The sequence below is a fragment of the Protopterus annectens genome, chromosome 16.part0 (genome assembly GCF_019279795.1).
Source record: "Protopterus annectens isolate FY-2018-M chromosome 16.part0, PAN1.0, whole genome shotgun sequence".
NCBI classification, from domain to species: domain Eukaryota; kingdom Metazoa; phylum Chordata; order Ceratodontiformes; family Protopteridae; genus Protopterus; species Protopterus annectens.
In genome coordinates, this window is record NC_056750.1 from 559289395 (window position 1) to 559316405 (window position 27011).

The following is a 27011-nucleotide window of genomic DNA, read 5'->3' on the forward strand; positions in this document are numbered from 1 at the left end:
AAGCATTTTACATAACTATATACATACAACTGTAGATTTAATATCTCAGTACTTCCTTTTTAGTCATAAAAGATAGCAAAACATATTACATTAGCTGACTTGTAACAGAACCCATACATTTCTTTCAAAACCTGAAGAAAATTCTACACCTCAGTTCATGTTATCAACTTCTTCAACCCATTGGTTTAAATCTCAGTTTTATACTCAGTAATAAAATGATAGATTTTGGATTGCTTTCTACTCCTAAAAGATAATTACTTGTCTACAAAAATAGCTTTGTTTGAAGACTTATGGGAGAAACTCCTCTTACTAAAAGGATATTTGTCAATTCTTAGGGAAGTAAAGGAAGTAATTTTAAGAACATATGAGGAAAATTTAGAATTTAACAATAAATTGATGTTCCTTAGCACTCTGATTATATTCTTTTTACAAAGAAAATCCATTTCTAAAGCCTACAAAATGATCCAAGACCTTAGATTTAGAGACACATCACCCAGTTAAAGAAAACATTTAGATAACTCACTAATGGATAATAGGAAATATGCACAAATTATAAAGTTAAACATGAATTGTATTCCAATGAAAAAGTTTTACTGTATACAACTGATTATAGATTACAGTGGGTATATGACTTCATCAAATGGTATATGACTTCATCAAAAATTGCTAGCTTTAATATATTTTCCCTTGTCCTGCACAGAATGGCAAGCAGAAAATATATATCTGCTCCTCATATTTTGGTTTTGTCCTTATTAAAAAAAAAAAAAAAAAAACATGGGAAAGATTACATAAAATCGTATTAAAAACTGGAATTCATGATATCCTTAGAACTGGCAACTTACTATATTTCACATATTATCCAGACAGGATAAATAACGCTGATATGAGAATACTAATTACAGTATTCACATTATTAAAATATTATATTGCCAGCAAATGGAAAATTAAATCTGTGTCATGGGAAATGTACAAGAAAATGGCTTTTACTTCCATCAAGTCTTAGAAATATGAAAACAGCTTAGCTACTACAAAAAAGGGTTTTATCTGTATTACTGTAGGTGCTAGAGGTGGCATACTATTTATAATCAGTTCTTAGATCCAATAAGGTGGGAAATTTATCAGTTTCAAATAGTAAAGTTCCCAGAATTACTAACTTATGTATTCTGGATAGAGGGCTGAGAGCTCATTTTTGTTACCAACTGTTTTGTAGTACTTATGGGGTGGGTGGGGTTGTATATAGTTTTAAATGATGTTATTTCTATGTATGTTGTTGTCATATATCCTAGTCTTCTCAACATTAACAGCAACTTCTTACTTTGCCTACATCTTTTTAGCACAGTGCTACTGATAAAGTTGTACTATTCTTGATTCAAATGTTTCTTGTTATTGGCATTGATAAATCTTTTATTAAAAAATATAATAAAAAAAATTTGAAAACTCAGCTATGCGATTGGAACCTTCATATAAATATAGCTGTTGGATAAAGAATATAACATATTCTTGTTGTTTGCTATTGAAATACTTATTAGAATTATCTTGTTAAATTTAATCAGTTTTTTATAAAAAATATCTGGTCGTTATATCGACCTTTTTTGTAGTTTTGGGGATAGTAACTATTTCGGCATGATGAGCCACATGAATATTAAGTGTAATGCCTTTGTTCTTTATTACACTGATGAACTAATTATGATGAGGTTCTAAGTATATTAAAGAATGAAAGAAATAAACTAATGTTTGTGTGGTTTGTTTTCCTGTTGGTTTGTGACAATTTTGCTTTTATTTAATCTTTTGATGTATTGCTTATTCATCCCATCCCGTTATAGATTTTTAAAAACTATTTAGACATTGTTTATTGGATCTACTAAAAGTATGTTTTCCATTATTCTTAGCTATGAAGTTAGCACCAATGAAATTAACTTCTTGGAAGATACTTTGCAAAAGTATTGATTTTAATCAACTTAAAAAACTTGTCAAAATTCACAAAATAGTTTTTAAGTTACTATCCTATGCACACTATTATAACATCTCAGGAAAATTCCTGAGAGTATTCTAGAACACTGTGAGTTGTAACATATTGTGATTTTAAGGATAAGGCATTACTAAAGTTGAAACAGGGATTTCTGGAGAAACAACATTCATCTACATTACTAGCTGATAAATTATTTCATTTCAATTTGGAAATAATAATGGGTGTTATCCATGTGCTTCTATATTTATTTATTTATTTAGTTAGTTAGTTACATTTGTTAACCCATTTTCAGTGAAGATCCGGGGAGAAAAGCTCCAGAACAGTAAACATTAGTTAAGTACAATTAGGTAAAAGAAAAAACAAATATGACAAAATGTATGCTACAAGATCAAACAAGGATTACAAGGTAATAGCAAAGTTTTACATAGTATGCAGTATAAGTTATGTAAAAATTATGAAGTTATAAAGGTGTACAACATCCAATGAAAATCAAAGAGATAATATGCAAGTCATGTAAGAGATGAGGAGTAAATAGGAATCTCATGCAAGAGATAAATAGTAATAGAAAGAAAAAACTAGCCAGGAGCAGTACAGGGGTAAAGTCAGTTAGCATTTAGATAATCTTTCAGGGTGGTTTTAAATGCAGCTAGTTTGGGTTTTTTATGATGTAGTGAGGAAGATGATTCCAGTCCATGGCTATTTTATAGGCATAGAAAGAGTTGCCATGATAGTTGTAAGACTGAGACACTTTTAGACTTAGTTTGTTGGAAGACCTAAGGAGCCTCCTGTTAGTAGTTGGCTGTACCAGGTTTGAAAGAGCTGGGCAGTTAGTGGGGTTGTATATGATATAATGGACAAGTGAAAGTTGCTTTAGAGCTAGCAAATTGGGAAGTTCCAGCCAGCTGGGTTGTCCGAGAGCAGTGTAGTGATGCGATTTGTGGGGCTGATTGGTAGCAAACTTGGCTATCTTATTATAGCAGGATTCAAGTTTATTAAGGTCAGCTTTAGAAAGGTTGGTAAAAATGTGAGAGCAGTAGAGGAGGGTTGATAGCAAGAGAGATCTAGCAGTGGCAAGTTTAGCTTGTCATGTAAGGTAAGGTTTAACCCTGTAGAGGTTGCCTAGTTTCAAATGGACTTTTGATTGTACGGCAGATGTTTATCAAATTTTCGTGCATTGTCTATGTTAACTCCAAGCAACTTGGACTGATTGGTGGGTTTGATTATTGTACCATTGGAAGAGTGTCAGGAGAGGGGTGGTGTGCTGAGTCTGGATGATTTGTTAGAGAAGATAATGAGCTTGGTCTTATTTGAGTTGAGAATGAGTTGATGGCTGGAGAGGTAATTTTCAGTGTCCTGGAACAATGTTTGCATTTTGTGTTGAAGAGGAATCATCATCTTATTGAATCATGGTGACATGATGGGTGGCATTATTAAGGTTATTGGTAAAAATGAAAGAGGAGGGGCCCTAGTATGGAGTTTGGGGTACCCCCATGGTGACCGGTAATAGTGGGGAGAAGTTGTTTGCCCATTTAGTAGCCTGACAGTTAGATAGATAACTATGGAACCATGCTTGGGGTGAAGTAGTGAGATTAAAAGTGGCAAGTTTGTTGAGCAGTAGCTGGTATGATACGGTGTCAAAAGCTTTTAACATGTCTAGGATAATAGCTGAGACTAGCTGTCCTTCATTTTTGAGGTGGCGAGTGGTATCTGTAAAGGTTATCAGGGCTGTGTTTGTACTGTGTTTAGGTCTTAAACTGCGCTGAAAGCTGGACAGTAGGTTGTTAGTAGTGAGGTGATTCATGAGTTGTTGGTGAATACATTTCTCAAGGATTTTGGCTATGGGAGAGAGGATTGCAATAGGTCGATAGTTTGTAGTAACTCTAGATGGGCAACCATTATGCAGTGGTATGATATGAATAATTTTCCATTGGTTGGGTGCACACTGTTCTAACATAGAGTGATTTATTAGTATGGATATGGGGCAGGCAATGGATGGAGCAGCTAGTTTTAGGTACTTATTGGGAAAGCCGGTCAGTAACCAGACAGCAGGGTTTTAGTTTACATAGAAGTTTTTTATATAGGTGATTTGAATGAGTTTAAAGGAGAAAGAGTTCGTTTCATCAGAGTTTGGGGAGTTTGTTATATATCAACAAAAAGCTACTGATAGGGATTTCTGTCTTAAGAAGGAAAACGTTTTGGTTGTTTTTTTTCTTACAATTTCCATTTCATGAGTGCTTATGTGGATAACTAGGACATTCTGTTAAGTTGCAAGTGTGTGGCTGAAGTTCTTGCAAGCAAACCTAATTTTGCATGTAGATGTAATAATAAAGAGGTATTTAATGTATGTACCTAACTGGAATAAAGTTATGTAGGTGGGCAAGGAACAATGAATAGCTGTTACTGTAGCCCCAGTAAGTATATTAATCCCACCAATGGGTTTCATATGCTGGGAGTAGCTATAAATATTGCTGTAATGGTATACTGACTGTATAACCAAGGATGTTTTTTATGGGGCCATTTGTTGATGATCTAATTTTGACATAGTGAGAAAAGAAGTTATGTACTCACCATAACATTCTGTCTGTGTTGTCCATTTTCATTGTTCCCAACTGATGGGTTCGGATCCAATCCACAGATCTGACTCCGCCATTACTAAAATTCGTGGCAAGCAAAGGCTCTTAAGCTTCTCCCTTACCCATAATGCACCAACTCTGTTACCTCAGATCTTGTTTGCTGACTTTACGAGAAAAGCAACGTTTAACATACATAAATCTAGGAGACGTAAAATTGCATGTACTCCATAAAGGAAAAACTATATCTGGAGCTCAATATGTAGGGCAATGGTGTCCCTCTAACAGCTCATTCATCCAGAAGTTTGTGAACAGAAGGGATGGGAGCTGGTTGGTGGGACGTTGAGGAAGAATGAAAATGGACAACATAGATAGAACGTTATGATTAGTATATAACTTCTTTATCTGATGTTGTGAATTTTTATTCTATCCTCAACTGATAGGACAATGTCCCCAGCTACCTACAATTCCAACTGTACTCTAAGGAATGATATTCCTGAGCACAGTTGAACCAAATAATGCTCTACCTCTTGAGACCAGATCCAATTTGTAATGAGTAATAAAGGTATGGGGAGTAGCCCAAGTTGCTGCTGTACATATGTCATCCATAAAAGCTCTGGATAGAAAGATTGAAAAAGTTGCCATGGACCTAGTTCAATGAGCTTGTACCAGTTTTGGTAAGGTAATACCCTGTTTCTTATAGATAAATTAAATGCAATCATTTAGCCATTTGGCTAAAGTTAATTTTGCAACTGTTATATCATATTTCAGTTCTGCAAAGGAAACACACAATTGGTCTGTTTTTCTCATGTCTTTTGTTCTATGCAGGTAAAAACATAATAGTCTGTGAACATCCAGTAAATGTAACATGTATTCATCCTTGTTTGAAACATTAGGAAAGAATACTGGTAAATTAATGGATTGATTGATATTAGATTCTGACACCACCTTGGGAAGGAAGGAGGCATTTATTTGTAGCATCACTATATTCTTGTGAAAGATCAAATATGAAGGTTTTGAAGATAAGGCTTGAATCGATGAAATTCATCTAGCAGAGGTAATAGCTACTAGAAGAACAGTTTTCCAAGTAGGATATACCATTTAGCTGCTGGTTCAAAGGGGGGATGTTTTAGCATCTACAGTACCAGACTGAGATCCCATGGGTGAGTAGGGTCTTTAAACGGAAGTCTCAAAAGAAGAGTGCCTCACAAGAAAGCTCTGCACAATTTGTGAGGTTACTGAAAAACCTTCAAATCCAGTGTAAAAATTTGGTATTGCTGCTAACTGGACCTTAATGGTTAAGGAACTAGCCCCTTCTCTAAAAAGTGAAACTAAAAACTCAAGTATGTTATGTACTGGAGCTGAAAGGGGATCACTGATTTTTCTGTGCTCAGAAAATGAATATTTTCCATTTACTTAAAGCATCCTTGTTGAAGGTTTATGGGAAGATAAAAGGATATGTCAGACAGGAGAAGAGAGCATCAGTTGTCTGGCTATTAATGGAGTTGGAGAAACCAGGCTGTCAGCCTGAGGTTTGAGATATCTGGATGGATTATGCCCATCAGGAGAGACAGGAGGTCTGGGATCGGATCCAGAGTCCAAGGTTGGTGAAGCAAGTTAGGCCAAAGGAAGGGAAACCAAACCTGTTGAGGCTAGTAAGGTGCAATGAGGAAGACTTTGCCTTTCAACCTGGCAGCTTTCTGCAGAAATTTCGGAATTAATGGGATTGATGGGTAGGCATAATGTAGACTAGGGGTTCAGTCATGAAGTAGAGCATCCCTCAGTGATTTCCCCTTGTGGAGGGATTAGGTAAAAGTAGTTACTGCATTTGTTGTTCATGGGGATGCAAAGAGGTTGCAGCAAGGCTGGCCCCATTGACGAAAAATCATTTCTGTCACCTTCTTGTTTAGAAACCACTTGTGAGGTAGAAGAATGTACATGCTCAGTTTGTCTGCTACCACACTGGACTTCCCTGGAGTATGCATTGCTACAAAAAAGCAGTTGGATGAGATCACCCATTGCTACACTGTGAGTGCTTCTCGACACAAGGGGTATGACTTGGTCCCACCTTGTTTGTTGTACCAAACTACTGACACATTGTCCATTGGAATAGCAATTTTTCCTGAAGCTAGAATATTCCGGAATGCCTGCAATGCTAAAACACTGCTCTCATCTCAAGGACACTTGTGCAAGTTGACCTCTTTGGGGCACCATGTGCCTTGGACCATTTATCCCAAAATGTGTCCCCCCCACCCCAACTGTGAAGCATCTGTGGTAACTATGGGCTTGAGCTGAGGGAGAATGAATAGAGACAGCCTTGTAGAACCTGATCTGATTGAATACATCATTTGAGATCTCTCTTGCGTGTCTAAGTTTTTTGTATCTGAGTTGACATGAGGTGGTAAAGCATTGACCATTCTGTTAGCAGCCATTCGAAAATCCTCATCTAAAATCTGGCTAAAGGTACTAAGGTTATTGCCACTGACATTGATCCTAGAGCTTGAAGGACCAAGAGCTCTGAAATCCTGGTACTGCAGATTATTTTTCTGACAAGTGATCTGATATTTTGTACACTTGAGGGAGGTAGTGAAGCTACCATTGACTTTGTATTGAAAATTGGTCTTATGAATGCCAAAATTTGAGTTGATTTTAGTTGAGGCTTTGCATAGTTTATGGTTATTCCCAGATGATAACAAGTCTGGAAAACCTGATTTCTTGCCCTTATTGATGCTTGGGGGGGGGCAGTCACGGTGGTGCAGTGGTTAGTGTTGCTGCCTCACAGCAAGAGGTTCTCTGGTTCTATTCTTGGCTGAGGTGCCTTCTGTGCGAAATCTGTATGTCCTCCCTGTGGTCGCGTGGGTTTCCTCCGGGTGCTCTGGTTTCCTCCCACATCCCAAAGACATGCAGTAGGTGGATTGGACACTCTAAATTGGCCCTAGGTGTGTGTGTGTGTGTGTGTGTGTGTGTGTGTGTGTGTGTGTGTGTGTGTGTGTGTGTGTGTGTGTGTTTGTGTGTTTGTGTGTGTGTGTGCCTTCTGTGGAAGGTTGAGCGCCGGGCTGGCAATCTGACACTGTAAAACTCCACTGCCAATCATGAGCGGACAGATGATCCGCTGTGGCGACCCCTAACCGGGAAAAGCCGAAAGAAGAAGAAGATCAATAGATGATTGGTCAGGGCAGTAATGAGCCAGTCATCTAAATAAAGTATGGAAACACTTGGAATCCCTGAGTCTCAAGTGGGCTACAACTACTGCCATGCATTTGATGAACACCCTGGGGGCTGTGGTGAGACCAAAGAGCACAGCTCTGAACTGGTAGTGACAGGCTCCCAGTCAGAAGCCTAAATACTTTCTGGATCATCTGTTCATCTTTATGTGATAGTACACGTCCTGAAGGTCTATCAAGCACATCCAGTCGTCCTTGCCCAAAAAGGGGAGGATGGACTGAACCGTGACTATCCGGAACTTAGATATGTCGGTCTCTTGTTCAAGTTGCTGAGATCAAAATTGGTCTACAGTTCCCCTCCCTTTCTTTTTTTGGACTAAAAAGAACCTTGAGTAAGCTCTGGTTTCTATCTGTTCTGGTGGGACATCTTGGATGACTCTTTTTTTTTTTTTTTTTTTTTTTTTTTCCTAGCAGCTTTTGTATTTGATTTGCTGCTTCTTCCCTTTGACTGGGTGGAACATCAGGGATTTTTCTTGAGATCAAAGGTAGGAGGGAAAAGGGTATTATATAGCCTCTTGATTTATTCTTCTGCATCCAAGTATCTTTTGATACGTCTAGCCTGGCTCTCTGGTGCAGGGATTATTGACCCAGGATTGCCTCCAGAGGTGGACAATCAGGTCTCCTTTTAGGAGAGCTGGTAGGGTCTGTCAGAGAGAGAATCTCTGGACCCTTAGTTTTGTGGGCCTCCTCTACCATGGGTGCAGTGTCAACTGTTAGAGTTTCCCCTCTGCCCCTGGGTGGACTTCAGCCACGTATGTTCTGGAAAGGACCCTGGGATTTCCTGAACCACATCTTTCGACCATTTCATTGATTTCTTGAAAATGATCTCTGAGGGGTTGAAAATGTATGCCTACTGCAGAGAGGGTCTTTCCATCCTGCTCACAACAGGATAAAGATTCTTTCATGCAGGGCCGAACAAAGAAGTGCTTGTCAAAAGGAGCATTGCTGAAGATTTGAAGGCTTCTGCAAAATCACATAAGCACATCCAGATGTGTCTCTTGATGGAAATGCCTGAATCTGTTGCCCTTGAGCCACCTTTGATTGCATGCAAAATAAACTCATGGAAGAATTCAAAATAGATTGTAGGGTAGCCAACTGAGAAGTCACAGATGCTTGGACCTCTGCAGAGATGGATCTTGATGGGGAATTTGAAACTTCCTTGATCAAATTCCTCTGTGACCTAATAAAATGTGCCAAATAATTCTGTGACCTTAGGGCAAAGGTTGCTGAATAGACATGCTTCCCAAACCCATCCTTTGCCCTAGATGCCCTGTTGGGAGGATGAAGAGTGGAATTCTGTTTGGCAAGTTCCTTTCTGGTTGCTGCCACCATGACCGTGGCATCAACAGGCACCACTTTAGCCCAAAACACCTCCACCAAAGGTGGTGCCAGAATCTTGTCCATTCTTCTGGGTATGGGTTCAACTGTGTCAAGTTCCTTCCATGCCCTTCAAGAGATCAAATCAATGAGCTCATCAGCAGGTGGAGTAACCCAGGAAGTAGACAGGCCAGTACCAAAATCCTCCAGGAATACTGACTCCTTAGATTAAGGGTTTCTGGGGGTCCAACCACCTCTCTGTTTTAGGATCTCAAGGATGTCTCCAAATGAAATGTCTTCTGGAGGTGATTGTGAGGTCCTTTCACCTTCGTCAAAGTCCATATCCTCCATGACTGACTCTTGTGGACAGTCCAAGTGCTTCCTCTTGCACTTCATCTTTGTAGGGACCTCCTCAGTGAGGTACTCTGGGTTGCTATTGGGAGAGACTGTGATACCCTGTTGGGAAGCCTGGAGATCTGGGACTGGCTTTCCCTGTGGTAAAGAATGATGAAGCTCTAAGTGCAAAGATATCGGGTTAGAAGGTTCAGGATCCAAGGGGATTAGAACCATCCATTCTGTAGGATCAGAGAACAACCTCAAAGGTTGTTCTTTCCTTAGAGAGAGAGAGAAGACCCGAGTGCCAAGATGGCAAGTTTCTGGATCAATGTCCTCCCCTACTCGAAAACAATCTCCTCAAGGAGGAAGTCGCAGCTGAGCTATCCAGTACTGAAGCACCAAGGGGCAGAGACATCTCCAACAACTTTGGAGTTGACTCCCAACACCTCAGGCCCGACAAGGAAGCTTTGGTTCTTGAGAGTCCTCTGGATCTAAAGAAGTCTGAACTGGACCACTCAGAGTAAGCTTTGGATCTGAAGATAAAGTTATCTTTGCATCCATGCCCGACGGACCTAGAAGGCTTAGATCCAGGGACAGTGTAGCAACCAAGGAGAGCAGAGGAGGAGCTTGAAGTGGGGTTGTGGTTGATGGACGGGCCTCCTCACCCAAGGGGGGTAGGAGCCGGCAAGACACCCATCTTAATATGTGCCGAAAGAAACTTCTGCATCATTCTTTCCACAGCTTCCTTTGTCAGACTTCTGGATGAACAAGTCAAGGCAAGAGTAGGTGACTTGGACTGGTGTCCTTCCAAAAAGGGTGAGGATACCCTAGAAGGCACAGGATCAATAGGTGGGGAAAATATGGTTCTAGGAAGAACTGTAGAACTTGAGGCAATCTGATTTGATGTTTTTTTTGTCGTATTTGAAATAGTCGGATCCATCACTTTTTTCTTCCTCAGATCCAAGTTAGGCCTTTTTCTAGACTGCTCTGAAACCAAGATGGATGAGTTGGAAAGCTTCGGAGATAAAGGTTTTATTTCTTTAGTTTTACATTTGGGGAATTGAGCCACAGATATTGCCTCTCCAAAAGAAGATGGTAGTGATCCTTTTAGGATAAGTTTATTTTTTCTCTCTACTAGAGCCCTAGAATTAAAATTATGGCAGATCGAGCAATCCTGTAAAACAACTGTGAGTGATGATAAATAAAGTAAGCTTCAAATAACAAGAAACCAAGGAAACAAAGGAATTGGAACCACTGGAACCTCTAAAACCTCTAAAGTCTTAATGGTGCACAACTTTAAAGAATGCCTTATGTTATAAAGAGCAATCTAAGAATGCTTTGTATTTTACTAGTAATAGATTTTGCTTTGCTTTACTTGTGAACTGTGAACATGGACCAGTCTGTAGTCCTAACATCTACAAGCAATATGCCTACATGTGTATTATGGCCAGTTACTGAAACTGTTGATGCATCAGTTAACCCTTTGCTTGAAACATCTGTGTTAAATAACATTACGTCTTCTGTGCAAGGTACTGATGTTATGCTTCAGTACTGAAGCAAATTGCATCTATTTAAGGAAACTGTTAGTTTTTTCAAACACCTGCAGTGGCAGAATTTGAGTTTTTCAGCTTACCTGCAATATAATATAATATTATACCTAGGGGGCTTAGGATTTCTAAAATGCCCACCTATAGAGATAAATATCCTGATCTACTCAGGAGATGGCAGCTTATTAATCTTAGTTGCTCCTTCTGTTGTATGGAGCTCGCGGACATTTATTTTGAACCAGCAGAGCAAGATCTACAAAAAGATATTGAGCTACAGTACTCTGACCTACTCTGTTGTTGAATTAAATGAACATGCCAAATGTGACATGGTGTTTAACCTTGCAAGTTATACACTTAACTCTGATGAACTATTATTCTTAAGCAGAGGACTAACTTTTGTTCCTGCTAAAAATGCTGATATTTCTAATACTTTGATAGAACTTAAATATTTTATTAGGACATTGAATTTAAATATTCTGTATGGTACTAGTTCAGAAGCCATGCAGTGTCTGTTCCTTTAAATAATTCCATAATGCAAGTGTCGTTCTGACAAGGAGCCTGGATAAAACTATAATATTTCTAGTTCTGCTTATCTACTGTACAAATAGGATTGTTGAATAAGGGCTTCAATTTTTTACCTGCAGTGTCTTCGAAGTTAAGCAATGTAGTACTGGATTTGAAACTGGGAGAAACATTCAGTTACGGCAAATATTTGGAACTGGTTCTATTATTTCCTAACCTGAACTGAGGAAACCAAGTACCTTTGTACCTTCTATTAATCAGGTTGTTGGAACTTTTATAAGGACATGTGAGGATGATCTTATGCAGTACGTGCATTCTGATTATAGAAGTAAGTTTTATAACTTATCTCATGATGAAAGGAATGCTTTGAATATGTTGGTTAATAATAGGGATTTTACTATTAAGCCTGCTAATAAGGGCGGAGCCATTGTAGGACACCACTTATTTTGTTCAAAAAGTTAAGGCCATGTTAGACAAAACTAATACCTATAGGAAAGTAAGAATGAATAAAATTAAAGATAATTATTACGGATGTTAAAGCTAAATATGCTGAATTCAAACTCTGTGGTATTTTTACTGAGGAGAATTTTAATTTTGTTTGGGTGGAACATCCAGTGATCCCGACTTTTCAATGCCCTTCCCAAGATACATAAAAATGAGTTAGATTTGCCTTTATGGCCGATTGTCTCTGGGAGGGGTTGATCACTGAGTTATCTTTAGTATGGGTTGAATCTAAATTTATGGTGGTAATGACATCAATACCTCGAATTCTGAAGGAGACTGCACATTTCTGACTAGTTTGTATAAATTTGTCGTCTTATGCTACGCATGGAAATTGTTTTTTGCTACTTTGGGTGAGAATAATTTATTTGCAGTTATTCCTAATGAGTTTAGGATAACTGCGGTTCAGCATTTTCTTAGGACTCATGGCATTTATGGTAGGATAATAACAGAGATGTCGTTGTTGCGAGTCATCTTTGAGAACAATGTGTTCCTGTTTGATTATCAGCTTTATTGGCAATGTTGGAGGATTGCCATGGGCACCCCCTGTGCCATTTCGTATGTGAATTTGGTCCTTGCAGATTGGGAGGAACAGGTTTTATACAACACGGAACATCAACGGAAGAATTGCTTGACTTTTTATTCCCGTTTTGTAGATTACATATTTATTTTATGGTCGGGTGCTGTAGCGCAATTGAAAGATTTCTTACATTATTTACAGTCTACTACCAGTTTTTATACATTTACTTTGAATTATTCTGATGTTGAAATTGATTTTGTAGATGTTAAGCTTATGTTTGGCTCTACTCATAAAATGCATATTTCTGTTTATAGAACTGCTGGAGGAATAGCATGCTGTTACAGGACTGCATGCGCCCTCGGCACATTTTTAAAAATATTGTTAGAGGCCAAACTTTAAGAATGTCATGCTTATGTACCAGTGATGATACCTTCGAGACGGAGACTGAGTGTTTGAAGTAGTGTTTCATTGACAGGGGTTATAAAGCTAGGGATGTAGGTTGCATTATTAATGGCAGTAAGACCCTTAGACATACTAAAGCACCACTTTGGTTTTCTAAAAATGGTTTAGAGAATAGATCTACAGCCATTAAAAATCATAGTAGGCTGGATTTTAAATTGATGGTATTTCTGAAATATAGTAATGATATCAAGGGAATTTGTGACATCATAAGCGAAAACTGGAAAACTTTAATAGTGGATGATAATATTAGTAACATAGTCGGGAATGTTCCTAGTTTTACTTTTAAATGTAACAAAAATATGAAGCAGTTATTGTGCAACAACAGGAATTTGTATTTAAATCACTGTTTCTTCTAAAAGAATAGGAACTTTTCCATGCAGACACTGTAAGGCCTGTTGTCTTATTCTGAGTAATAATAATTTTGTTCACCCTATTACACTGATGAGATATCCCCCCAAACTGTATGCTAACTATTCAACTAAAAATATTATATATTTAGCTACTTGTGCCTGCAGTGCATTTTATGTAGGCAAAACTAATTGTAGATTTAAATAAAGGATCTTACAGCATTTGTCTGGTCGGCTATACATTTGTGTAATGAAAGCAGTGTTTTGTATCAACACATTAGGGTGAATGTTAGTCATACTTTTAAATTTATGGCTCTACAGGTAGTTAATGAAAATGTTCGAGGGGGTGATTTGGTAACTCGCACTGAATCTCTAGAGGTGCACTGGATAATAGAATTACATGCTGACAGAAGCCCAGGTTTAAATGGTGTAGTGCCGCTTAAACACATTTTAAAGGGGTGGCATCCTTTTATTAGTTCTTAATTGAGAAGTTAACTGTGAACTTTTTGATTGGCTTCTTGTATTTTAAATTATGATGCATTGTCTTGGTTACTTGCCTGATGAAGAGATCTTCCCAAAAGTGCTAACCTGTATTTTATTAAAAAGTGAGCTTTTAGCCTGGTGGGCCGAGTGATTTTATTTAATATACGTTAATATAATGCAGGTGTTTGAAAAAGCAGTTGAGAGATATTTATAGGTTCATAGGTGTGCACTAGGATAATGACCCTGGAGCCTTTACAAGCCTAGCCCATTGAAGTTCCCTGACATTGTGCCGCCCGACGTTAGTTCCCGGTGCCTTTATCAAGTAGAGTCACTGCAGTGATCCCTGGGGTGAACTTTCTATTTCCCATCCACTCATCAAGATTTCTCTTGAAGAGGGCCAGTGAGGTGCTCTGCTTGACATGTATGGGAAGTCTATTCCAGAGCATGGGCAGTCTCTGGGTTATGAATATGTCCCTCCAGCATGTTCTGTTGATTGTGATAATGAGGTTCAGGTCTCTGGAGTGTGTGTTGCAGAGGGATTGGGATTTCTTTAGATGTAGCATTTCTAACAGTGCTGGGTCAGATGTGGCTTTGTAAGTCAAGCAGAGATTGCCTCTTAGTAGATGATTTGAGACAGAGAATAACTGGAGTTTTTTTTTAGTCTGTCCATGTAGGACACATGTTTAAGGCCTAGGATCCTCTTTGTGAGGTACTTTGTGGCCTTTCCAGTTGTTGCATGTGTCTAGTGAGGTACATGCCAAATGGGGCATTATACTTGATGATTGGCCTAATGAGGGAAGAGTAGAGAGAGATAATGACCTCTTTCTTCCTGGATGCAAAACCCTTGGTAATGAGATGTGCCACATAGAAGGACTTTCTGACCACAGTGGCAATGTGGTAGTTGAAGGAGAGGTTGCTGTCAACCTGTGTCCCCAGATCTCTTATAAACGCCTTCAGTGTTCAATGGGCTCCCATTGATGTGGTAATTAGTGGGAACTGAGTTTTTCCCAAAGAAGATGATGCATTTTTTGGCATTAAGCTTAAGGCCATGGTTTTGACACCAGTCATTGGTTTCATTGAGGCCTTTCAGTAGGATGAACTATATTGAATAAATAAATGTGGCTCGTTTTATAATTTGAATAAAGAGCAGTTAAATGTGATTCAGTCTTTAGTTAATAACCATAATATTGTTAAGTGGGCTGACAATGGTAGGGGGGTGGTAGTTTTAGATACCAAATACTATAATGCATCTCTGCAAACTATGCGCAACTGCTGAATACGAACATGTTAGTAAGCAAGATAGTAACCAGACTATTCTTTGAGTTAAACAAATGTATACTCAGAATAGGATTGATACTGATTGTTTAATTATCTCCTTAATACCACCCTACGATATTGGTTATCTATGGAATACCCAAAATTCATAAATCCCTTTCAGTGCCACCTATGATGCCCATTGTGTCTGCTAAGGGATGGATCACTGAGCCCATTTCAAAATATTTAGAGAAGCGGTTGAGGCCATATTTCAATAAAATGTGCTCTAATATAAAAGATGCCAGGCTTTTTTTAGTCAATTATATGAATGGTCACAGGGTTCTATCAGCAGAGAACATCTGTTTGTGACACCAGATGTGAATTCTCTGTTTACAGTTATTGGTACTGATTATGTAAAGCTGTTTCTGAGAAATCACTCTGATTATCCAACAGATAAAATAGAGCTGTTATGTGAATTATTACATGTAGTATTATGTAATGACATTTATTTATTTCAAGACATTTATTTATTTCAAACTCAAATATACCATCACTTAAAAGGCATAGCAATGGGGACACCCTGTGGCAAATACATATGGAAATAGCATCATGTATATGTGGGAAAAACAATTTATTTTCTCCACCCAAAATCCTTTTACTGATAATGTGGTGTTTTATAAGCATTTTGTGGAGGATTTATTTATGATTTGGTAAGGGAATGAGATGCTTTTTGAAATTTTTTTAATTATATATCCAGTACAGTTCCTTTTCTCAGTTTTAAAAGGGAGACTTCACTTCAGAAAATACATTTTCTGGATATCACAATAAGGAGATGTGATGACAGAGTTGTGGAAACTGAGTTTTATATAAGAAATCTGTAAAAAGAAATTACTTACATCGCACCAGTATGCATCCATCTTTCACCTTTAAGAATGTGGTTAAAAATCAGTTGCATCGAACTGCTAGACTTAACATCTCAAAGAACAAGATGGTAGTACGGCTACAAAAAAATGGGAAAGAGTTCCCCAATCGAAGTTATAATCCTGATTAGGTTTTTTACAGCTACCTCAGAAGAAAACCAACAACGTAATACCCTAGCCTGACTCATTTTTCATCCCACAATAGAGATTGTGCCAACACATAATAACAGCAAAGGCTATCTTAGATACATGTTAACTTTTAATAGGAATACACAAGCATTGCAAAATATTATTAGAAAGCTTTGGTCAGTGCTTAGTGACATTCCACAGCTAGCTCAATTAGCCTCAACGCAACCTAGATTTGAGTATAAATGGTGCACAACTTTAAAGAATGTCTTGTGTAATAATGAACAACCTAAGAATTCCTTTTATTTTACTAGTAATAGAAAGGGGAAATTAAGTGCAATGAATGTGTTTACTGCTCTTACATACACACAGAAAAAATAATTAAACACCCAGTGTACAGTAATGATTTTATTCTTACAGCCTATGGCAACTGTGACACTTAAAATGTTATATATATGGCAATATGTGACTCTTGTCCAGTGTATTACATTGGAATGGTGAGCAGAAAATTAAAATTTAAAGAATGTATACGTAATCATCTTTCTGATGTTAGAAGACAGGTACTTAGTAATCCTCTGTATAGACACATTTTAGAACAAGGGTTAAATCACAGTTTTAAATGTATGATTTTAAAAGTAGTGCACATTCCATTACATGGAGTAGATATAAAATTGATAACTAAAAAAGAAGTAAAATGAATTTTTAGAATGAGAGCACAAATTTAGCCAGGTTTGAATGGCTATGTCACGTTTTAAAGCCCTTTCTAAAAGAGCGATATCAGGTTTAATTATTTAATTACTTAATTACAACTGGACATGTGCTTTACCATTTGTGAGATATATATGGATGTGCTTGTATTTTGTGTATTGTTTTTGTTTTATGTGCCTGATAAAGCCTGTCTCTAGGTAAAAGTTTATAACTTGCTTTCTCTGAATCTTGAATAAATAGACTTTTAGAGATTCCAGTGGTTCCAATTGCTTTGCTTCCTTAGAACGAGTAATCCTCTTGCAAATGTTGTGGTCCTAGGCAATAAACACATGATGTGAGGGCATCTGACAGCAGTAGCTTGTGCCCACAGTTGAGACACTTTTTAAACCCAGATGGGCCTTTTTCCACCATTACACCACCAACTGTAAATCAGGGAAAATTAAGAAAGTTTTTTTTTTTTTTTTTTTTTTTTAACTAAAAAGAGAGAAGGCAGGAAAATAATTACCAGTGATGGTAAGAAAGGACTACATGAGTAGTGTCGAAAGGTAAAAAGATAGAAAGAAAATTGCCAACCATAGACAAGGGAAAAATAAAGGAATTACCAGCTATGGTAAGTGAAGAAATACAATATTGTATGAAGGTAAGGGATGAGAAATATGCAAAAATATAAAGATGTAGAAGATGTTGAAGATTATCAATTGAAAAAAAACTATCACTTATCTGTGAAAACTCGAGCACTAGGCTGACCACATCTTTTTGATAAAAGCGGGAAATGAGATCTGAGGTAGCTTAGGGTTAGTACGTTACAGAGAAAAGAGAAGCTCGAGAGCTTTTGGTTACCACAAGCTTTAGTAAAGACTGAGCTGGATCCAAGGATCATCAGCTGAGGACAGAATGAAAACTGGCAACATCAGATCAGAATGTTTACATAAATGGTGGGAGGTTGGCCTAATGGTTAAGGTGCTTACCTAAGACACATATGGTGCAGGGTTTGATTCTCACATTGGGTAATTGGCTAGGCTTAAAATTACCTATGATGGCAGTTAGTCTAGTACTAATCTATGAACCTATAAGGATTCTGGAGTATGTAAGGTAATATAAAGCATATGAAGTGTTTTAATACACTGGCTAGCTAAGCATTGTGCTGCAAATACTGGAACTGTTGAATCCCAGACCACAATATATTGACTCGAAGAAGGAGCCATTACTACTTGAAGTAAATGGCATCTTCACCCTGATGTGGCCAAAGAACTGTGACTAAATAAAGCAGTTGGTATGAAGCCTAGGTCAAAGCTGAAACAATAGAAAAGATTTAATGATTGAAAATACCATCAAGTTACTGACAGAGCAAGCAAATTTAATCCTGAGATATTAGCTTTGATGCACAATGTATTTACTGTTTTGCTGACTTTGTTAATTGATGCTTTACAATTTATTTGTTCAACTCTTCGATTGGTTCTACCCATTAATTTTCAACCTGACATGGTTTTAAATGTGAAGCTTTTTTTTTCTTTTTTTTATTAGACTTGAGAAAAGATACCAACATCTTGTTTAACAAATATAACTGATATGCTATCATTACATATAAGTTCATACCATTATATTTGTTTTATTACATAGTCTTACCAACTATTTATACTGGGCCTTCCCACTTCACCACAAATGAGGGTGTAGACGTTACCTTGCCATGTGATTCCATTGGATTTCCTGAACCATCCGTGGTGTGGTCTAAGGTAAGATTCTGGAGATACATCCATGTATTTATCTGTGTGTGTGTGTTCTTAAACAACTAAATTATTTTGTTCATTTTTAATTTTTAGAGTACATAAACAAAATAGTAAACAATATTCAAGAACTGTGTTATAGTACATACCAGCAACAAAAGTCTGGAGACTGTAGAAAATATTACAAGAATGGGCAAATCGCAATTACCACCTTTACCCAACTTCAATTGAAGAGGCTGTTCAAAATGTTTATGATGATTGTTAGTTGGTGATAACTGCACAGAATGTGGGGGTGGGGGGGTGAGGTCTGAGGTTCAAAACCAGACAAGGGTCAATATTTTCCTTTCCTGTCCAGGTGTTAGTCTATTTGATCACAGCTCATCAAAAGTACAGGGTCTATATTGAATCAGCGAATGCTTAAAAAAGCAAACGCTGAACAGCGATTTTTTTCCCAGGGAAAAAAAAAATCGCTGTTCACAAAAAAAAAAAAAAAAAATTAAAACAATATTTAATGTGGGGGACTTTGTCCCCCACACCCTACGATGTGGGAGTCTGTTTCCTCCCACCCCCCTACTTAAATATACCAACTTCGAGATCACACCACAGTGGAGAAAACGGCAAACTCCCGAAACCGGCCAAGCGATTTTATTTTCCCTGGGAAAAAAAATCATTGTTCTGGGTGTTCGGGATTATCAGCGTTCGCTCAAATAGGGTCGATGAACCAGCATTCACTTTTTTAAGCATTCACTGATTCAATATAGACCCAAAATTACAATTGCCTTTCTGAATCAACAAATAATTTTGCATACTTTTAATTTGTAAACTGAATATTCCAACTAATTTATTTTCATTTATTGAAATTGAAAATCATCGTAGAAAATGTAGGAATCTGCTTTGTTTTAGTAAGGTTGGATCAAGCTTGTAAATTATTTTGTTTACTTCTGTTAGGTTTAGTGTATACATTCTCATTATTGCATACAAATAAATTAATATGTTAAACATCTATCAATAAAAGACGCATTTAGTATGCATTTTTACAAGTATGCTGTGTGCAAACAATTCCTGAATTTATATTTATTTGCTTTGTATTCCTTTTAGAAGTAAACCAGGAAGTTCTTTTATCTCGTAATTATTGTTGATGTAATGGCATTATTTATGTTTTTCATATTAATGTTCTAGTTATTTTGGAATTCACTGGAGACCACACTTTCATTAAATTTCTAACTAGCAAAACCAGCCCAAGATTTCAGAAATGGCTCTTGTGCTTGATATAAGAGCTGCATTAAAAAGAGTTTTTTCACACTATTGAGATTCAGAAACATATTAGCTTCAGTGAGAAAATATTTTTTACTGGCTAATTTGCATGTCTCTAAACCACCATTAACTGCTGTGAGTACTAATCAGTATTTTCCTGTGGTAGTTACCAACATGATGTGTGGGCCGCCAGTGTTACAGGCATTACCCCCTATTCACTCTCCCACATGCACACACAAATACTACATATCTGTTATTTGTCCCAAAGCTATTAAAATGCCCCCTCCCCCAATGTCTCTTATGATTTACTTATCCCTGCCTTCATAAATCATTGATCATTAATAATGGGAGACATTATATTTGCAGCCTTCTCACTGTTCATAGACTGTGTACTGATGCTAGAGTTGTCACTCTAAGTTTTTTATACGACTCTTGGCAATAGTAAAAAAGTCATTTGAAATTAACAATTTTCTGCAATAAAAGTATGAATGGCAGGCTCAGCTGCTGGTGTGTTCTTTCCACTGCAAAATATATTTATTTGTATGAGGCCGTTACAGTTTTAGTTTAAATAATGAATGTTTCAAAAATAGCTCCTCGTTGTTGTTCTAGAAGCGGTACTTCCTGTCTGTGCATCATCATGTTTGTTACCTTGGTGAAATGAAGTTGGGTTGTTGATGCATTTCCTGTAAAATTGTTGCTAGAGGCAGTAAGCATGCTGTCTTGCTCTGTGGAAGTTGAGGCAGTTTTTTTAAATTCTAAAAACGTATTTCTTGAAAGATTCAAAATCTTTTTGGGTCACTCTGGGGTCTATCTGAATTAGTAAAAAATTGTTTTGCTGTTTGGGAGGTAGAAGTACACACAGACACACACATCTACTCTAGCACAACCGTAGGCACACTGCAACTAACATACACACCCCTACACATTCTAAATATGCTTTCAGAACTGCAGAAGAAGCAGCAGTAAACAGTGTAGAGAAAACGTGTTGACCCTCTGATATACGGCTGCACTGCTTGTAAGTAATACCAAGCTGAAAATGTCTTCCAGGTCACACTTGAGGAGGTTTGGGACACTTCCTCTGTGCAGACACCTGATTCTAATTCCATTTTTTTTACCTTCAAATGGAAATAGATGCAGACTTTCTGTAAAGTATAGGCAGTACATGATTACATATCTGTGAGCGAAGCATAAACATAGCAATACCTTAACTTCAGAAATGGCAGTGTGCACGTGATCTTTAAATAATCTCTCTGGTGTCATTTCGAGTTTCTCCCAGCTTTGTACGAAAGTCTCCCATAATGTCCCACATGACTCAATCACTGTTGCATACACTGAATCGTGCCAGACTTTAAAGTTTTATACTTTTTATGTCAGCCCCAATACAGTAACAGATGAGTGTAACGGATTAATGCTCATGCTTTCTTTAATATGCAGGGTTCAAAACTTGCCCCATTTTCTTTATGTATTTTATTTTTAAAAACACTTCAGTTCTTTTTTTTTACACATACTAGGTACTTAGTGGTGGCACAGATGGCTGATATCCTCTGTCTGAGGTAGGATTGTGCAAGGCTGAATCTTTTGTATTACCTTTATGGCACTCTACGAAGAATGTCCCTGGTATCTTGTTTTCTCACCCACGTGTTTCATACTGCAAAAACTTTTTTCCTTAAGTGCCTTTAAGGCACACTACGTAATATCCCTGGTGGCTAATGTTACCCCTGACCCGAAGTGTCGTTAAGACATGAGATGAATGAGGTATCCCTGGCTATGTAAATGTCTTACTTCAAGCAATTCTGAGGGAGTGTACATGGCTAATTAATCATATGTTTCTCTCTTTCAATGTCTCATTAGTGTTTAGCATGGTCTCTAAGACAGCCCACTGCAGTGGTGTATGTCTTTGTGCTGCAATACTGTGGTAGGGTACTATGAATCCAAAATGGTTACCGAGTGGTATACACCTTGTGGTAACCTTTCTGAATCAGGCCCCAGGACTAAATTATCGACCATTACATATTAAAAGTAAAATTTACCAAACTGTTGGCTAAGTATGATAAGAAGAGCGTGCAATATCCCATATTAAAAATATCTTGTGCCTGCAGCTTGTTTGCCAAAGTTTAATAAACTACTCATGCAATATCCTTTGATTTGTACTGTCCCAGGCCACGAAGACGTCCAGCAGAAATGAAATAATCAGACTGTTTCCTCTGCTTTGCACTTCCCAGCTTGCCTTACTGTTGCATAATTTATGACTTTTATTGCATCTTATAGCTAAGCTATCTATCTTGTGGATGCCATCCATATTAAATATAATTGTCATAATTCTGAAGGTCCTACAACATCATGTGTGTTGATGTATCTTTGAGCCTGTATTGGCATTACTATAACTGTAAAGCTATTTGCCTGGTGATCAGTCCTCTGTATTGCAATAATTTATTGAAGTTCCAAGAGTCCGTTTTTAGAGTGGATGGTGTATCACAAGCTTATGAGTTACATTTACAGGAGGGATCACAGACATGGATGCCGTGCATAACCCTGGCATACTATCATCATGTACTGCATGTGTTTCATAGCATCCTATTTCCACTGCAAAGAGTTATCCTTCTACCACATCATATGGAATTGTCCTGTTACTGTAGACGTCAAAGTGACTACCTACTCATCATATCAAAATACTCTTTGATAATACTCTTTATTATAAATCTGTAAGGCCTATCTATTGTAAGATTATGCACTATACTGTATGTTGCTTTTGATTTAGTATAATAGGTTTTGCATTATATCTATATCACAATGTAGTAATATGCCAAATAATGATTTTTCCTTAGTCCTGTCTGTCCATGTAGTGTTCAAGCAGGCCTCCATTTTGGGCCTATATTTCTTTTTTAATTTTCAAACACAGATTTTATTGAATGGTGCTAAAACTTATAACTGCTTATTCAGTACTATCACTGAGCTAACAGAAAAAAGAGTGCTGAACATCTTTACTGAAGGAACTTGGTGTAGTGATCACTGTAAACATTTTTTCAACATGTCTACTATGATACTATATTTTTCATGTACCCGGTAATTTATAATATGGTAGAAACAATAAGTAGGGAGCTGCAGCAGCAGTGACATTGGCTCATCAAAAATCAATCATACTGGATATCTGAGTGGCAGGAGGGCAGAATGCTATGCAATTAATTTAGAAATTGCTAGCATAACTTGGAACATTTGACTCTAGGTGTACCTCAGGGTCCTATACTTAGGGAATATCTGTTCAGCCTGTATCCTCAAGTATGAAATTGATGGCACCTTCTTATAGTTTTTTGTGCATAGAATGCTGTGTGTGCCACAATATTTACAAAAGGAGATGGATATGAATTGCAGTCTGTTTTAGATTCCAAAACTTGACTATGGCTCTCTGTTGTGGTCTCCTTATAAGAAACAAAACGGAGAGAATGAACAAATTCAAAGAGTAAGCAGAAGCTGATCAGGGTAGTTTGAGTGTGTGATACAACTCTCATATGTTGAAAGTCTAAAGAAGTTAATTTTAACAGGACATTTGTGTATTTAAAGAGTATTTGATTTCATTTTGTTTTTCTTGCTAAAACTAATGAAAGTAATAGTTTTAAGTGCATTTCACAGCATTACATCTGATTTATTTGCAATAAGAATAGAGATTTCTTGACACCAAGAAGGTCTTAAAACATTAGACTTTTAGTGCCAGTCTTCAGTCTATGGAATTTACTATGTAAACCTTTTAAGTCTATGGAAGTTCATTTTATTAGCAGGATATTTGTGTATTTAAAGACTATTTAAGTTCATTTTGTTTTTCTTGCTAAAAGAAGAATAAAAACAATAGTTTTAAGTGCATTTCACAGCATGCAGTCTGATGTATTTGCAATAAGAATAGAGATTTCTTGACACTAAAGTCTTAAACCACTTGACGTTCAGAGCCAGTCTTCAGTCTGTGGAATTCATTATGCAAACCTGTTAAGTAACATCACTGAATAATTTAAGAATAAGAGAAGCACAGTGGTCTAAGGTGCTAGAATATCTGATCCCTTCTGTCCTTGCATGATTTTCAGGGCTGACATTCTGCTGCGCCAGTTTTCATAATAGTGCGTCTGTCATGACACCAATGGTGTTCTTGATGTGTCTTGACTGTATTATTATTAGAATTATAGCGCTGTTACTACAGCAAGAGATTCTCTGTCTTCCCGTTGGTTCCTTCACTTAATCTTGGGGCACAAAATGTTACTCTTGTTTTTCCAGACAGAGGTGAGTTATACCACCTCACTCAAAACTGTATTAATGTTATTTTTTGGTGCGTTTGTGAAACCATGCCACCTTTTAAATATGACTGAGTGTACATTTAGGGATCTACTTCACATGCTCAAAGTTTCAAAATTGCAAATGTTGAGACCATAAGATCGAAGTTTTGAAACTACGAAATGTAATAAAAAAAAATTTCTTTAAGTTTTTGCCAGGGGGCAAGCCCCCCTACACCCCCACATCACTTGCTAAATAAATATACTAACTCCAAGATCACGCTACAGTAAGGAAAACAATAAATTTCCTATTCCACGCTGTACAGCGATCTCCATTCAAAACGTTTGAAGCTTTAAAACTTTGATCTTATGGTCCCAACCATTTGCAGTTCAAAGTTTTGAAACTTCAAGATTGTGAAGGAAATTCACATTTAGATGTAGCTTTAACTCTTCTGTTCACAGTGATGCTGTTAATTTTAAAAAATCTACTCCATTGCTGTGTATCTTGAGGGTTGTTTTTCACTGGATCTTTCAAAAAAGAGGGAATTCAAAATGTTTCTCCAAGTAAGCTATATGCCTTTCCTTTCCATCCCTTAGCTGTACAGGTTGTTTTATCTTCCTTCAGGGTGTATCCAACAGCTTCATTTTGTGCTTCCCTTCCTTAGCTAAGAAATCTGCTTTCCTCTATTACACACCCTCACTCAGTAGAAACCTGCCTGCTTTTATTTATTTTTTTATCTTCACCATGCACTCACCAGATATCTGCCCCCCCCCCACTAGCTTTCTACCTAAACATTTCCTTTTCATTTCACAAAGCACGGATTACTTTATTCTTTCCCGCTTCTGGATTACTAGGTTATCAGACCTTCTCTGGAAGTTTTAATTAGAGTGCAAATAAAGTGAGTTACATTTCTAGTCACTGTACATCATTTATTTGGAGGTTTTCTGCACGGATTATTTCTTTAGTAACACAATATCATCTTTTTAAGCTCTTCTTAATAATATTTATATTGAACTTAGTATTTACTTTATGCTGGTGTCCTTGAAGTCATAGCATGTGGCCAAGTTTTTCTATATCTCCTACTTCCAACGTCACACTTGAGATAATAACTATATTCTCTAGGTAGAAATGGTAGACTTGGTGCTTCATACAGGAAAAAAAAACATCTGAATTGTGACAACATAATTCACAGGTAGTAGGACAGAACCATAGATGAGAGGTGAACAGGAAAAAATTTTGATTGCCGTTTGACTTCACAAGGATGAGGTGGAACGGCAACTAAATGCCACAGAAAACTGTATTCTCCTTGTTTCCAGGAGGAATATTTACATCTACTAGGATGACTTTTTTTGGTTTGTCTTCCTAGTTAAAATTATATTCTGATGTCTAAAAAAGAAGGAATTGTGTAGCTGCCTGTCTGGGATGGTATGTAATAGTAAACCAAATGTTTAGACCAACTTAGTCTTGCTTGTTTCTCAAATTATTATTTTTAGCATCAGTTTTTAGCAAACAGAGATTTTTTCTGTGGCCTAAAACAGAACCCTAAATTGCCATAAATCCCAAGGCTTTGAAAAAAAATAAGGCTTGACATCTTTGCTCCAGCTGTGTAAGTTTTCATATGAGATAATCTGCAGGGATTGTGCTGATCAAAGTACCAACAGTTTAATTTATAAAACCACATTTGGATTCTCTGCATACATCTCAACTGTCCAGATTTTCACAGACTGTCCAGATCTGTGCCTCATATTTTTGGTCTGTTCAGCATAAAATTTGTGGTTTTCTGCCAAACCCCAGAGGATTGAAGTCACTAAATAATGACATCTATTTGAGCTTCAGACTTCATATCCTTCGTAAAATGCATGGTAAGTCACATCCTGGTATTTTAGCAACTTTCTAAGGTTATAAGAACAATATTTAAAATGTGTCCATATTTTGGACCTTTGCCCCCCCCCCCCCCATTATTTTAGGCTTTGTCTCTATCTCTTACACTGAGAGGATGAATGGTATGATTATCTACATAGTTTTCTGAACAGTGTATTCTGGGCTTTATCATTAATTAATGAATCACAATTCTTTTTTGTTACTTACTGCGGTACTAGCAGTATGGATTTCAGTAGTAATTACTAATCCTGTCCCCAAGTCCATGCATATCATTAAATCTTTGTCTGCTGGATTAAAGGCTGAGTGCTTTGTTCAGCTACTTCTTTCTTCAGTGTATCACAACAGATTAATGTGGAATTTTACTTTTGTGCACCACGGAATTTACTTACTATAGGATACTGATCATTTCTTGGATTTTTATTCACACAATATCCCAAAAGTTAAATACTTCATTCTGTTGTTTCTTGGCAGAGTACAAGTGCTTGCCAGGAATACCTCTTTTGCATTAGCTTTTTTCCATAAATGTTAGAATTGTAGTTTACCCAGATTTGCTGTGAGCTACTGCACAATGGTATCTCCTATATCGAGCCAACAGATATTGCAAATATACTGGTGAACAGATTCAGTGCTAACTTTACCCCCCCCCCCCAAAGGACCAATCACAATACCAGTAGATTGCCAGGTACCCAGTATTACTGCTGCACAGGTTAAAACAGCACTGTCCAAAGCCAAGAATACATGTTCTATGGGACCTGACAGTATCCCTGGCTGTGTTCTACATGAACTACAGAGTGAACTGGCACCTCACCTGTGTGCCCTGTTCAGTCACAGGCTCACCTCAGTCCTTGTCCCTACCAAATGACGCACTGCTACAGTCATCCCTCTCCACAAAGGAGGAGCGACTACAGACCCCAGGAACTATTGCCCCATTAGCCTGATGAGTCTAATATGTAAAGCTATGGAACGCATCATCATGGACCTAATAAACAAGGATATAGGGAATCTCCAAACTCTGGATCCTACACAGTTTGGTTTTGTGAAGGATAGATCATGCCTGTTCAACTTGGTTGACTTCTTTGAGTCTGTCACCAG

The 27011-nt window shown here is 37.4% G+C and overlaps 1 protein-coding gene across 2 annotated transcripts in view; it reads left to right on the plus strand.

Annotated features, from left to right (window-relative positions):
• Positions 1 to 27011, plus strand: part of HMCN2 (hemicentin 2) — a 2554053-nt gene that overhangs the window by 709199 nt on the left and 1817843 nt on the right. For both annotated transcript variants that reach the window (XM_044058392.1, XM_044058391.1), the window contains exon 20: positions 18427 to 18539. In XM_044058392.1, coding sequence (XP_043914327.1) covers positions 18427 to 18539 — 113 coding nt within the window. The remainder of the gene's footprint in view (positions 1 to 18426; positions 18540 to 27011) is intronic.